This window comes from Pan paniscus, chromosome 20 (genome assembly GCF_029289425.2).
Source record: "Pan paniscus chromosome 20, NHGRI_mPanPan1-v2.0_pri, whole genome shotgun sequence".
Taxonomy (NCBI): Eukaryota; Metazoa; Chordata; class Mammalia; order Primates; family Hominidae; genus Pan; species Pan paniscus.
The window spans coordinates 42,860,267-42,874,788 of record NC_073269.2 but is presented as its reverse complement, the minus strand read 5'-3'; the positions used below and the strand labels follow the sequence as shown (position 1 = coordinate 42,874,788).

General features: G+C 38.9%; 1 protein-coding gene across 15 annotated transcripts in view; it reads right to left on the bottom strand.

Moving 5' to 3' along the window:
• Positions 1-11,862: 11,862 nt before the first annotated feature.
• ZNF567 (zinc finger protein 567) overlaps positions 11,863-14,522 on the bottom strand; it is a 54,295-nt gene continuing 51,635 nt past the window's right edge. For all 15 annotated transcript variants that reach the window (XM_063600186.1, XM_034946569.3, XM_055103088.2 and 12 more), the window contains one exon: positions 11,863-14,236. In XM_063600186.1, the coding sequence (XP_063456256.1) occupies positions 12,519-14,236 (1,718 nt within the window). In that variant the 3' untranslated portion in view covers positions 11,863-12,518. The remainder of the gene's footprint in view (positions 14,237-14,522) is intronic.

Below are 14,522 nucleotides of genomic sequence, written 5' to 3'. Positions count from 1 at the left end.
GTAGTCCATCTCTCCCTTTAGCTATATTGTTTCCTTTATACACATGGGAGCTCCAGTGTTGTGTGCAAATATATTTATAATTGTTATATTCTGTTTCTGAATTGACCCCTTAATCATTATATAGTGACCATCTTTGTCTCTTTTTTGTCTTTGATTTATAGTCTATTTTACTTCATAAAACTACAGCTCCTTCTGCTCTTTTCTAGTTTCCAGTTGCATGGGGTATCTTTTTCCATGTCTTCACTTTCAATCTGTGCATATTTTTATAGGTGAAGTGGGTTTCTTGTCAGCAGCATATAGTTGTGTTTTATCTTTATTCATTCAGCCACTGTATGCCTTTAACTGGGGAATTGAGTTCATTTACATTTAGTATTATTTTTGATAAATAAGTACTTAAAAGTGCCATTTTGTTGCCTGTTTTACTCCTCTCCTCCTTTCTTCTTTCCTGTGTCCCTTTGTGATTAAGCGATTTTTCTCTGGTAAGGTGTTTTAATTCATCGCTTTTTATTTTTAGTGACTCTTTCATAGGTTTTTGCTTTGTGGTTACTATGAGGCTTACAAAAAACATAGTATAGATACAGTAAATTACTTTAAAGAGGTGCCAACCTATCTTAGATCACAAATAAAAGAATAGAAATAAAGAAAAATGGAAAAAATTTTCCACACTTTAACCCTTTCCCCCCATATTTTTACTTTTAGTTCTCCAAATTTACATATGTTTATATTACCTCTCTCTTAAGAGGTTGCTGTGGCCATTATTGTTTTTGATAGATATGTCTTTTGGGCTTCATGCTAGAGTTATAAGTGAATTACACACATTTATAGTAGTAGAGTATCCTGGGTTTGTCTGTTTACTTAATTTTACTGGTGGGTTTTGTACCTTCTTTGAAAAAACTTTTTGCACATTAATGTTCTTTCTTTCAGACTGAAAAACTCCTAGGCTGTGTGCAGTGGCTCATGCCTGTAAACCTAGCACTTTGGGAGGCCAAGGCGGGCAGATACTTGAGCTCAGGAGTTTGAGACCAACCTGTGCAACATGGCAAAACCCCATCTCTATAAAAAAAAAAACCAAAATTAGCTGGACATGGTGGCACACACCTGTAGTCCCAGCTGCTCGAGAGGCTGAGGTGGGAGGATTGCTTGAACCTGGGAGGTTGAGGCTGCAGTGAGCCAAGATCGCACCACTACACTCCAGCCTGGGTGACAAAGTGAGACCCTGTCTCAAAAAATAAAAAAGAAAAGGACAAAAAAGAAAAAACAAAAATTCCCTTTAGCGTTTCTTGTAACAGGGGTATGGTGGTGGTGAATTCTCTTAGCATTTGTTTGTCTGGGAAAAACTTTCTCTTTCATATTTGAAAGTTAACTTTGCTGGATAGGGTATTCTTGGATGGCAATGTTTATTCTTATGGCACTTCTAAAATGTCATTTGACTCCCTCCTGTCCTGTATGGTTTCCATTGATAAGTCTGTTGCCAGATGAATTAGAGCTCCTTTAAATGCCATTTGTTTATTTTCTCTTACTGCTTTCAGGATCCTCTCTTTTTCCTTGACCTTTGAGAGTTTATTATATGACTTGGGGTAATCATATTTGGGTCAACTCTGTTTGTTGTTCTCTGACCTTCCTGTACCTGGATATGTATATCTTTCTCAAGTTTTGGAAAGTTTTCTTTCCAAAGAAGACTGGAAAGTTATTAATATTTTTAAAAATAATCTTTGTACCCCTGTCTCTTGCTCAACTCTTTCCTCAACATCAATGATTCTTAAATTTGGGCTATTGAGGTAATGTTCTACATCTTGTAGATGATCTTTGTTCCTTTTCATTCTGTGTTCTTTTTTTTCCCCTCTGACTTTGTGTTTTCAAATAACTTATTTTGGAGCTCATGGATTCTTTCTTCTATTGGACCCATTCTGCCATTGAGAGCCTATAATGAATTCTGTTTAGAAATTTCATTTTTTAGTTGCAAGATTTGATTTCCGTTTTTTAATTTTTTTCAATTTCTTTGTTAAATTTCTTTGATACATTTCTGAATTGCTTTTCAGTCTTATCTCGGAAATCACTAAGTTTCTTTAGAACTGCTATTTTCAATTTTTATCAGACAGCTCACATATTGCCATCTTGTTAGGATGAGTTACTGGTTTCTTGCTTTGTTTATTTGGTGAGATCATGGTTCCCTCTTTAGGCATGTTGCTTATGGATGTACATTGATGTCTTTGCATTGAAGTATTATTTATTTATTCCAATGTTCTCTGACTGGCTTGTTACAATTTTTTTTTTTTTTTTGATACGGAGTCTCGCTCTGTCACCCAGGCTGGAGTGCAGTGGCGCTATCTCGGCTCACTGCAAGCTCCGCCTCCCGATTCACGCCATTCTCCTGCCTCGGCCTCCAAGTAGCTGGGACTACAGGCGCCCGCCACCACGCCCAGCTAATTTTTTGCATTTTTTTAGTAGAGACGGGGTTTCACCGGGTTAGCCAGGATGGTCTTGATCTCCTGACCTCGTGATCTGCCCGCCTCGGCCTTCCAAAGTTCTGGGATTACAGGCGTCAGCCATCGCACCCAGCCTACAATTTTTACTGGACATATTGGCTTAGAGGTTTTTTTATCATGAGGTTGCTGCCTCCTTTTCAGCTCTAGGTGGTGCCTTAAAACCTGGTTCGCCTTGGCTTTAGTAACGGTTGGAGCAATTCACTTCCTTAATGGGGTAGGTCCCAAAGAGGGTATTCTGGCCGTGTGGGAGGGCTGGCTAGGGGTTTGTGCCCAAGAGATCTGTGGAATGAACCTCCTACAGCATGGTGCTGCTGAACAGCCACACTGAGTTTAAACAAGATCTACATGTTGGGCTTAGAGGATAAAGCTCTTATATATCTTTTCTTTTTTTTTTTTTTTTTTTTTTTTTTTTTTTGAGACAGAGTCTTGCTCTGTCTCCCAGGCTGGAGTGCAGTGGCATGATCTCGGCTCACTGAAAGCTCCGCCTCCCGGGTTCACGCCATTTTCCTGCCTCAGCCTCCCGAGTAGCTAGGACTACAGGCGCCTGCCACCATGCCTGGCTAATTTTTTGTATTTTTAGTAGAGACGGGGTTTCACCGTGTTAGCCAGGATGGTCTCGATCTCCTGATCTGCTCACCTTGGCCTCCCAAAGTGCTGGGAGTACAGGCGTGAGCCACCACGCCTGGCCTAACCACACTGATTTTGCATCTCCTCTGGCCAAGTTACAAACCAGAGTTTCCCATGGGTTAAGGCAAGGCCAGGACACCCAAGATGGTGGGGAAGCTGGTGGTGCACCTCAATCTCACTTTTTCCACTACAGAAACCATGAGTTGAGGGGAAATTTTCTATATGTTTGGTGCCAGGCAGAATGGGGGAAGAGGTGTCATGGATGTGGAAGTCTGATTCTCCTACCACTGCTCAGAGATTTTTCACTTCTCTGTAGCTCCAGAACTGACTCATCTTCATATTTGAGTTCTAGAATATTGTTGGTGATAATCTTGGTGATGCACACTTGTTTTTGGTTTTCTGTTGGTGGGCAGTGAAGCCAGTTTTCTTCTGCTCCATCATTTGGAACCAGTGGTCTTCGAACACTTAAATCTTAGAGCCGATGACAACCTATTTGCTTTATCACCACCCTCACCACATCCTCTTTCATTATTCTCTAAACTCTCTTTGCCTCCTTCAAGTTGTGTAAAAACATTATTGAAATATATTTCTAGTGTACATTATTTTCAATTCATCACTTATCTCCAAGGTTTTGGGTTTTTTTCCTGGTACAGGAAAACATCTGTTTTCTTGCTTTTTTCAGGTTTGGAGACCAAGTATGACACAAATACATTATTTCCAGAAGAAAAAATTTTGAAATACATTAGCTGGAATACTTCACAAAGAGAAGCTGCCCACTGATGCTACTTGGATACCCCCCGCTGGTATTGTTCACATAGGATAACCAAGATATATTTTTTCCTTTTAGATACCAGTTTTTAAGATAATAACTTTGCTCCTTATTGTTCTGTGATCACTGATTCTTTAGTATTGCTATAAATTTGGGAATTTAAATGTATTTGGTGTTTCGAATATAAATTTTTATAAATATAAATGTAAATTTATATTTATTCAACTATAAATGTAAATTTATATTTATTCAACTATAAATGTAAATTTATATTTATTCAACTATAAATGTAAATTATATTTATTCAAGTATAAATGTAAATTTATATTTATTCAAGTATAAATGTAAATTTATATTTATTCAAGTATAAATGTAAATTTATATTTATTCAAGTATAAATGTAAATTTATATTTATTCAACTATAAATGTAAATTTATATTTATTCAACTATAAATGTAAATTTATATTTATTCAACTATAAATGTAAATTTATATTTATTCAACTATAAATGTAAATTTATATTTATTCAACTATAAATGTAAATTTATATTTATTCAACTATAAATGTAAATTTATATTTATTCAACTATAAATGTAAATTTATATTTATTCAACTATAAATGTAAATTTATATTTATTCAACTATAAATGTAAATTTATATTTATTCAACTATAAATGTATTTGGTGTATTTCAAATATAAATTATTTTTATATTTAAGCTTGATTTGTCCTATCCTTGGTCATTGGAAACCTTTCCAAGTTGGCAGTGCTTTGTCATTAATCTACTGATTTTTTCAATTAGCTTTGTTATTATCTGGTATGAGAAAATACTGCAGGCTCATTAAAAACTTTCTGCCCATACTTGGAATCAGCCACTTCTCCCAAGAAATCCTGGTTTCTTTTAGCAGGAAATGGTCCATAAATACCATAATGTATGTGCTAGTGATGTGTATTGCTGCTGGACTGGTCAAAGTGATACTCCCACCAATTAAAATTCAGGAATATAGAGTATTTACTTACGTTTTCTCTATTTCATACTATTTAATTAGAATCATTGTTCTCAATAACCTCAATTTGGATTTATCTGATGTTTCCTCATTTTAGATACAGGTTATACATTTTAAACAGAAATACCATTACAGCAATGATGTATCCTTCTCAGTGCATGTCATTAGGAGGCACATGGCATTGGTTTATCTATTATTGGCCCAAAGAAAAAAACAAAAAACAAACAAACAAACAAACAAAACAGGCCAGGAGCGGTGGCTCATGCCTGTAAACCCAGTACTTTGGGAGGCCGAGGTGGGCAGATCACGAAGTCGGGAGTTCAAGACCAGCCTGACCAACATAGAGAAACCCCGTCTCTACTAAAAATACAAAATTAGCCGGGTGTGGTGGTGCATGCCTGTAATCCCATACTTGGGAGGCTGAGGCAGAAGAATTGCTTGAACCTGGGAGGTGGAGGTTGTGGTGAGCCGAGATTGTGCCACTGCACTCCAGCCTGGTGATAGTGCAAGACTCCATCTCAAAAAGAAAAAAAAGTCCTAATAAAAGGATGCTCTGTGTAGAAACAGACCAAGAAAAGGGCACCCGAGCAAGACAAAACTTCTAGATAAGAATTGCAAGGCCGGGCGCGGTGGTTCACGCCTGTAATCCCAGCACTTTGGGAGGCCGAGGCAGGCGGATCATGAGGTCAGGAGATCGAGACCATCCTGGCTAACACAGTGAAACCCCATCTCTACTAAAAATACAAAAAATTAGCCGGGCATGGTAATGGGTGCCTGTAGTCCCAGCTACTCGGGAGGCTGAGGCAGGAGAATGGCGTGAACCCAGGAGGTGGAGCTTGCAGTGAGTTGAGATCACGCCACTGCATTCCAACCTGGGTGATAGACCGAGACTCCGTCTCAAAAAAAAAAAAAATTGCTCTACTTGGCCAACCGCAGTGGCTCATGCCTGTAATCCCAGCACTTTGGGAGGCCGAGGCAGGCCAATCACTTGAGATCAGGAGTTTGTGAGACCAGCCTGGCCAACATAGGAAACCCCTTCTCTACTAAAAATACAAAATTAGCTGGGTGTGGTGGCACGTACCTGTAATCCCAGCTACTTGGGAGGCTGAGGCAGGAGAATTGCTTGAACCCGGGAGGCAGAGGTTGCAGTCAGCCGAGATCGCACCATTGCACTCCAGCCTGGGTGAAGAAGTGAGACCCCATCTCAAAAAATAAATAAATAAATAAATAAATAAAATTGATCTACTCTAACCAAAAAGCACAGGAAAAAAAAAAGAAAAGGAAAGAAAGAAAGAGAAAAAGAAAGAAAGAAAGAAAGAAAGAAAGAAAGAAAGAAAGAAAGAAAGAAACTCAAAACACCTGATGCCACTCCACTCATGCACCTTGCAAAGGCTGAGTAGGGAACCTAAACTTCTACTCTCACTAGACTGTAACAAGATACTCTGACCTCCCTGCCAGGATGGTTTCAGGAAGACTGTGAAGGGAGCCAGGACTATAACTGCAGATGGAATTACGTAGGGCCCCTGGAGTCATTTAGGGAATCTGGATTTCCATTCCCATATGCAGCAGTAAAAAGATACTTGTTAAACTACCTGCTGGGCCAGTGTCGGAGTAGGCATAGTAAAGTCAGGATCTTCACTACTATCCCGCCTAACAGGGCCAGCCCTGCCTCTGTGGTGTATATGGAAGGCAAGTGGAAATCATTAACAAGGCACCGCTGTCTCTCTTACTAGGGTATAAGAGAGGTATAAAAAGTTGACTAATAGGGAGCCAGAACTCCTCATTCACACCTAACCGTGAGGAGGAGCACTTCCACCCAGGTGTCAGTGGAGGGTGAGTGGGAAATCTGGATTCTCACCCCCTATGTGGCACAGCAAAATGGCACAGTTGCCCTCCCCATGCCAGGGTGGTATCAAAAAGCCAGCTAAAACAGGTTTAAATAAGATCTACAATCTCATAATAGATAAAATTGCACATTTCAATGGAAATTCAATAATTGTAACCAGGAAAATCTCAAATGAAAAAAGACGAGCATGAAGATGACAATGATGTCAGAATTATATGATAAATACATGAAGCAGACATCATAAAAATGCCTGAACAATCACACACTTGAAACAAATGAGATACAATATCTCAACAAAGAATTAGTCCAGACAAGAAATTAGAAGACATACAAAATAACCAAATAGTATAGAATTGAAAATATAACTAAAATAAACTCAAATGGAGGGACAAAGAGTGGAAACAGAGGAGACAGAGCAATCAGTGAACTGCAATACAGAACAATAGGAACTACCCAATCTGAACAACAGAGAGATAGTACACTGAAAAAAATAACATGAAAAGAATGAAGAACTGTGAGAATGTAACACAAGATTAACATTCATGCCCTTGAAATCCTGGAAGGAGAGGAAAAAGAAGACAGGGCTGAAAAAGTACTTAAGGAAGCCTGGACAACACGGTGATACTGTCTCTGTAAAAAATATAGAAGTTAGCCAGGCCTCTTGGTGCATTCCTGTAGTCCCAGCTACTCAGGAAGCTGAGGTGGGAGGATCGCTTAAATCCAGGAGGTCGAGGCTGCAGTGAGCTGTGATCATGCCACTGCACTCCAGACTGGGTGAGAGAGCAAGACATCCCCTCTCCCCTACTACAAAGGACTTAAAGTAGTAATTGCTAAGAACTCACCAAATTTGGCAAAAGACAGATTCAAGAAGCTGAGTGAATTTAAACAAGATAACTTTCTTCCCATCCCCAAAACGTAACACCATAACACATTGTACCCAACTTGCGAAAATTAAAGACAAGGCCGGGTGCAGTGGCTTACACCTGTGATCCCAGCACTTTGGGAGGCCGAGGCAGGTGGATCACCTGAGGTCAGGAGTTTGAGACCAGCCTGGCCAATAGGGTGAAACCCCGCCTCTACTAAAAATACCAAAATTAGCCGGGTGTGGTGGCATGCACCTGTAATCCCAGCTACTTGAGAGACTGAGACAGGAGAGTCGCTTGAAACTGGGAGGTGGAGGTTGCAGTGAGCCGAGATCACACCATTGTACTCCAGCCTGGGCAACAAGAGTGAAACTCCATCTCAAAAATAAAATAAAATTAAATAAAATTAAACTAAAGACAAAAAATAAAAATTTTGAAAGTAGTAAGACAGAAATACCATATTTTTAGAGAAAAAAATTAAAATAGCAGATTTCTTATGAGAAACCATGAAGACCAGAAAGAAGTGACATTTTTCAAGTGCTGAAAGGAACAACTCTCAATCCCAAATCCTATTTTCAGCAAACTATGTTCAAGAATGAAAGAAACCTACATTAATCATTACAGAAACACAAATCAAAATCTCAATGAGATACTTGACACCCACAAAAAAGGTTATAATTCAAAAAAATTTTTGAAGGAAAATAAGTGATGGAAAGAATATGGAGGAATGTGAACTTTTTTTTTTTTAATTTTTTGAGATGGAGTCTTACTCTGTCACTCAGGCTGGAGTGCAGTGGCACAATCACAGCTCACTGCAACCTCTGCCTCCCAGGTTTAAGCTATTCCCCTGCCCCAGCCTCCCAAGTAGCTGGGATTACAGAACCCCACCACCAAGCTCAGCTAATTTTTTTTTTTTTTTGAGATGAAGTCTCGCTTTTTCGCGCAGGCTGGAGTGCAGTGGCGTGATCTCGGCTCACTACAATGTCCACCTGCCTGGTTCAAACAATTCTCCTGCTTCAGCCTCCAGAGTAGCTGGGATTACAGGCACACGCCACCATGCCTGCTAATTATTGTATTTTTAGTAGAGATGGGGTTTCGCCATGTTGGCCAGACTGGTCTTGAACTTCTGACCTCAATTGATCAGACCGCCTCAGCCTCTGAAAGTGCTGGGATTACAGGCATGAGCCACCACACCTGGCCTGAGAAATCTGAACCTTTTTGCATTGCCATTGGTAATGTAAAATAGTGAAGCCACTGTGGAAAACAGAATGATGATTGTTAAAAAAAATTAAATAAAGCAGGGTGCGGTGGCTCACGCCTGTAATCCCAGCACTTTGGGAGGCCGAGGTGGGCGGATCACCTGAAGTCGGATGTTCGAGACCAGCCTGACCAACATGGAGAAACCCTATCTCTACTAAAAATACAAAATTAGCCAGGCATGGGGGAACATGCCTGTAATCCCAGCTACTCAGGAGACTGAGGTGGGAGAATCGCTTGAACCCAGGAGGCAGAGGTTGTGGTGAGCCGAGATCGCACCATTGCACTCCAGCCTGGGCAATAAGAGTGAAACTGTCTCAAAAAAAAAAAAAAAAAAAAAAGAAATACAGAATTGCCATATGATACAGCCATAGACAGTTTCATAAGAAACTAATCAGTTTTTCATACAAAGAACATGTTAAAACTGAAAGTTATGAGCATGATTATGGAAAGATGCCCAATAATTATTATACAAATAATAATGATTATATTCATGATTATATTTTCTTTTTGAGACACAGTCTCACTCTCTTGGCCAGGCAGGCGTGCAATGGCATCATCTTGGCTCACTGCAACCTCCACCTACTGGGTTCAAGTGATTCTCCTGCCTTAGGCCCCCGAGTAGCTGGGATTACAGGAATGCGCCACCACACCTGGCTAATTTTTGTATTTTTAGTAGAGAGGGGGTTTCACTCTTGGCCAGGCTGGTCTCAAACTCCTGGCCTTAGGTGATCTGCCCACCTTGGCCTCCCAAAGTGCTGGGATTACAGGTGTGAGACACCACGCCCAGCCTCAAAAGTTTCAAAGTTTGGCCATTTATAAAACTGCCCGTTAATATCTCATACTTTCTAGTTCTTCATATTCAAGAGCTATAAAACATGAATATATGTAGTATGTTTGAAAATAAAGTGGACATTGGATACAATGTTCTACTGAAACAGTACATGGCTATTTCATGATAATCAGTAAATCAGGAGACAGGGCAGCACATGCAGTGATGCCACAGATACTTTTTATTTTTTGTGGTAGCCACTGAAATGTCTGGAAATGCAAAATCAAAGGGGAGTAGAATGTCCCAGAGAATGTGACTCACATGTTCCCCAAATCTTTGGTGGGTTGACGCTAGGATAAACATCCAGTTAGGCCATCCTCTCCACCTAGAAAAACAAGGTAGGCTTCCATCTTTGGTCATGAGTACAATTCTTCTGTTAGTCACCATTGTTAGCATATACTAGTATATAACTCCCCTATAAATTCACAATGACAAAATCCTTGGGTTCTCACAGTTCTGATTATAAGTCCTATAATTACCTGTTTTAGTTACTTTAATAGGTTTATTAAACCTATTAATAATTCTTTAAAAATGTATATTCTTTAAAAAACCTTTATGCATATATAAATTATTAAGGCTAAATTTAATGACATGTCTAGTCATTATAGACAAGGCATTTTACATATATACACACATACACACACGTGTGTTTTCCGTGTGCTACTATCAAGTCTAAATTTTTATGCTTTTGTCTCATTGCCCTGTTCATTTTTTGCTATGAAATTATCAGAAAAATAAGGATTGACAAGAATGGTTCCATTTACTACTGTTTGGCAATGGCTGTCCCTTTCTAACAGGCCAGAGGGTCTGTTTAATATATTTAATGTCAAATATTTGAACCCTGAACCATCTTTCTGTTTATGCAGATATGGTTTACAGTTCTAAATCTTTAAAAAAACAATTTTCAGGCTGGGCACGGTGGCTCACGCCTGTAATCCCAGCACTTTGGGAGGCCGAGGCGGATGGATCACGAGGTCAGGAGTTCAAGACCAGCCTGGCCAACACAGTGAAACCCTGTCTCTACTAAAAATACAAAAATTAGCTGCGTGTGGTGGCACGTGCCTGTAGTACCAGCTACTTGGGAGGCTGAGGTAGGAGAATCGTTTGAACCCAGGAGGCAGAGGTTACAGTGAGTTGAGACCATGTCATTGCACTCCAGCCTGGACGATAGAGACTCCATTTCAAAAAATAAATTAATTAATAAATTTCAATTTCTACTGAATTTTATTACAATGACTTCATATACATAGTAAATACTGGTTGTAAGTAATCCTTCCCAAGAAGGACCTGCAATAACGCTGTTGAAGTTGCCACTGAGCTTACTCTTCTCGCCAAAAGGATACCGTGGAAGTCACTGTCTTCACAGATTTCCAATTCTCAAACATCAAAATCTCTCTAGTCACTTATTTGGGATTTTCAGAGACTTACATTTCTTATAACATAGATTATGGTATAAAAGGCTTATGTTGTAGCCAGGCGTGGTGGGTCACCCTGTAATCCCAGCACTTTGGGAGGCCGAGGCAGGCGGATCATGAAGTCAGGAGTTTGAGACCAGTCTGACCAACGTGGTGAAACCCCGTCTCTACTAAAAATACAAAAATTAGCTGGGCGTGGTGGCACATGCCTGTAATCCCAGCTACTCAGAAGGCTGAGGCAGGAGAAGCATTTGAACCCGGGAGGCAGAGGTTGCAGTGAGCCGAGATCGCTCCACTGCACTCCAGCCTGGGCAACAGAGCGAGACTCTGTCTCAAAAAAAAAAAAAAAGACTCTGGTACTCTCAAATTTTCCTCACCTATTTCCCTTCTCAATGTCCCTTTCTCTTGTATGAATTCTAATTCCTTGATATTAAATAAGGTGTAATAAGCTATGGCTAAAGTACCCCTAAAATCATGACAACTACAAGATTTCCCTCCAATACGAATTTGCTTGTTTTGCATTTAAGCACTGAGAGACAGCTAAAGGCCTTCTACATATACTGCATTCACATGTCCATGATTTATTAATAGCCTTCTCACAATTATAAAGCCGCAAGATTTCTTTTTAGTAGAAATTCTCCAGTCTGAATGACCAAAAAAACCTCATATATACTCTTGGAATGAATAAGTCCAGTCCCAGGTATAAATTCAACAGAAATACATACACGCAAACACACACATGACATAAACAAGAATATTTACAGCAGTATTTTTATTATTACACAAAAGTATAAAAAATACAAATATCCATCAATAGGATAAACAGCAATATATTCTTAAAATGGAATAGTATGCAAAATGAAAATACACTACTGCCACATGCAATAATGTACAGATCTTAAAAAATTGAGTGAAATAAGCAAGACACAAAATAATTCATGATGTCTGATAAAATATATATTTATAAAACTGAAAACATGCAAAAACTACGTTTTGATGTTATAGGCTACGGAAGTGGTAACTCTTGGGTAAGTAACAACTAACTGCTTTTTATTACAGAGTGCAATGAGAAATATAGTTCATAAATATTTTCTCTTATGGAGATTAATGCTTATAATCATTGTGTATCTTGTCTCTGCATGTATTATATAAGTATTTTTTAAAAATAAACTATTTGAGTCAGTAGGAAGAGCAGTTGACTTTAAAATTTAGCTTCATAGCTGATAGAGTTCAATAATAATGATCATACTTATTTTATATGCTAGTAAACAGTAGACAGTTATTCCATATGGTACTTTAATTATTAGACTTGTGATTTAAAATTACATTAACATGTTTCAGCATGCTTTTCTTCTTAAAACTAAATGTTTAGAACAGCTTGTAAAGAATTCATATAAGAAACCACATCATTTATTACATTTCAATGTTTTCTCCCTTGTGAGTTCTTTGATGGACAATGAGGTTTCTCTTATAACTGAAAGACTTACCACACTCATTACAAACATAGGGTTTCTCACCTGTGTGAGTTCTCTGATGTACAATAAGATTTGTCTTCTGGCGGAAGCACTTTCCACATTCACTACATTTATATGGTTTCTCTCCCGTATGAGTTCTTTGATGATGAATGAGATATGACTTCCTGCTAAAGGCTTTCCCACACTGAGGACATTCATAGGATTTCTGGCCGGTATGTATTTTCTGATGTACAGTGAGGGTTGCTTTCTGGCGAAAGGACTTCCCACATTCATTACAAATATAGGGTTTCTCCCCTGTATGAATTCTCTGATGTAGATTGAGATTTGTCTTTTGACTGAATGATTTACCACATTCATTACATTCATATGGTTTCTCTCCTGTGTGAGTTCGGTGATGATCAATGAGGTATGACTTCATTCTAAAGGCCTTCCCACAGTGAGGACATTCATAAGATTTCTCCCCTGTATGTGTTCTCTGATGTGCTACAAGGGTTGTCTTCTGGCGGAAGGACTTTCCACATTCACTACAAATATAGGGTTTCTCCTCATTATGAGTTTTCTCATGAAGAGCAAGGGTTGTCTTCTGGGAGAAGGATTTCCCACATTCATTACAAATATAGGGCTTTTCCCCTGTATGAGTTCTCTGATGTACAGTAAGATTTGCCTTCTGGTGAAAGGACTTCCCACATTCTTTACAAATATAGGGTTTCTCACCTGTATGGATTCTCTGATGTAGAGAGAGTGTTGTCTTCTGGCGGAAGGACTTCCCACAGTCATTACACTCATATGGTTTCTCTCCCGTGTGAGTTCTCTGATGACGAATGAGGTGTGACTTCAATCTGAAGGCATTCCTACATTGCAGACATTCATACGATTTCTCCCCTGTGTGTGTTCTCTGATGATCAGTGAGGGCTGTCTTTAGGCGGAAGGACTTACCACATTCATTGCAAACAAAGGGTTTCTCTCCTGTGTGAGTTCTCTGATGATCAATGAGATATGATTTCCTTCTAAATGCATTTCCACATTGATGACATTGATAGGGTTTTTCTTCTGAGTGAATTCCCTGATGCAGAATCAATACTGATTTCCTGCAGAAAGATTTCCCACATTCATTGCATGTATGTTTTTTTTCAATATTGGTTGCTCTTCTTTTTTTATTATACACAGATGGGTTTTCTCCTTTGTAAGGTCTACTATGTGTAATCAGGCCTCCCCTTTTAAGGAATGATTTCTCACAGTCATTATATCCAAATGACTGTGCTGGAGTTTCCATTTTCTGATACTGCATAAGAACTTCATTATGACTGAAAGCTCTGGCACTTTGATTATGGGATTTGACTTCAGGATGAGTAGTCTCTTGTTTAGTACTCAGGAGTGATTTCCCATATCCATTATACTCACTAAGTCTCTTTCTTGCAGGATTTAGATTACTGATGATTAATTCTGAAACATTTTTCAAAATCCTTCCATGAGTATCATATTCAGGAGGTAGATTTTTTGAATTCACAGGGTTTTTGCCTAGAGTAAATGTCTTTTCATATATTTTACTCTTCTCCTTCACCAGTTTTTTGTGGTTGATGCTTACAACTGATCTAGAATACTTCTCTTGGTGTTCCTTGAATTTCACTAAAAAGTCTTCAGCTTTCCAGTTTTCTTCTAGAAAAGAATATAATTGATAACAATTTGTGAATCTTCACACATTTCCTATGCAAAGAAATTTTACTAGGGTCTAGCACATGGCGCAAAAAGAGACTCAGAACAAATGACCACTGGCCTGGCAGGGGTGCAGGGAGGGGAACCTAAACAAAAACTGCTTCAGAGTGGAAAAGGATGAAGATGTAAACAATCAACATTAATACCTTTTGCATTTTGCACTAGAACTTCTTAGAGAAAGTGAAACCAACCAAGAAGTCAAAGAATGGTAGAAGGGGGTTGATGGTTA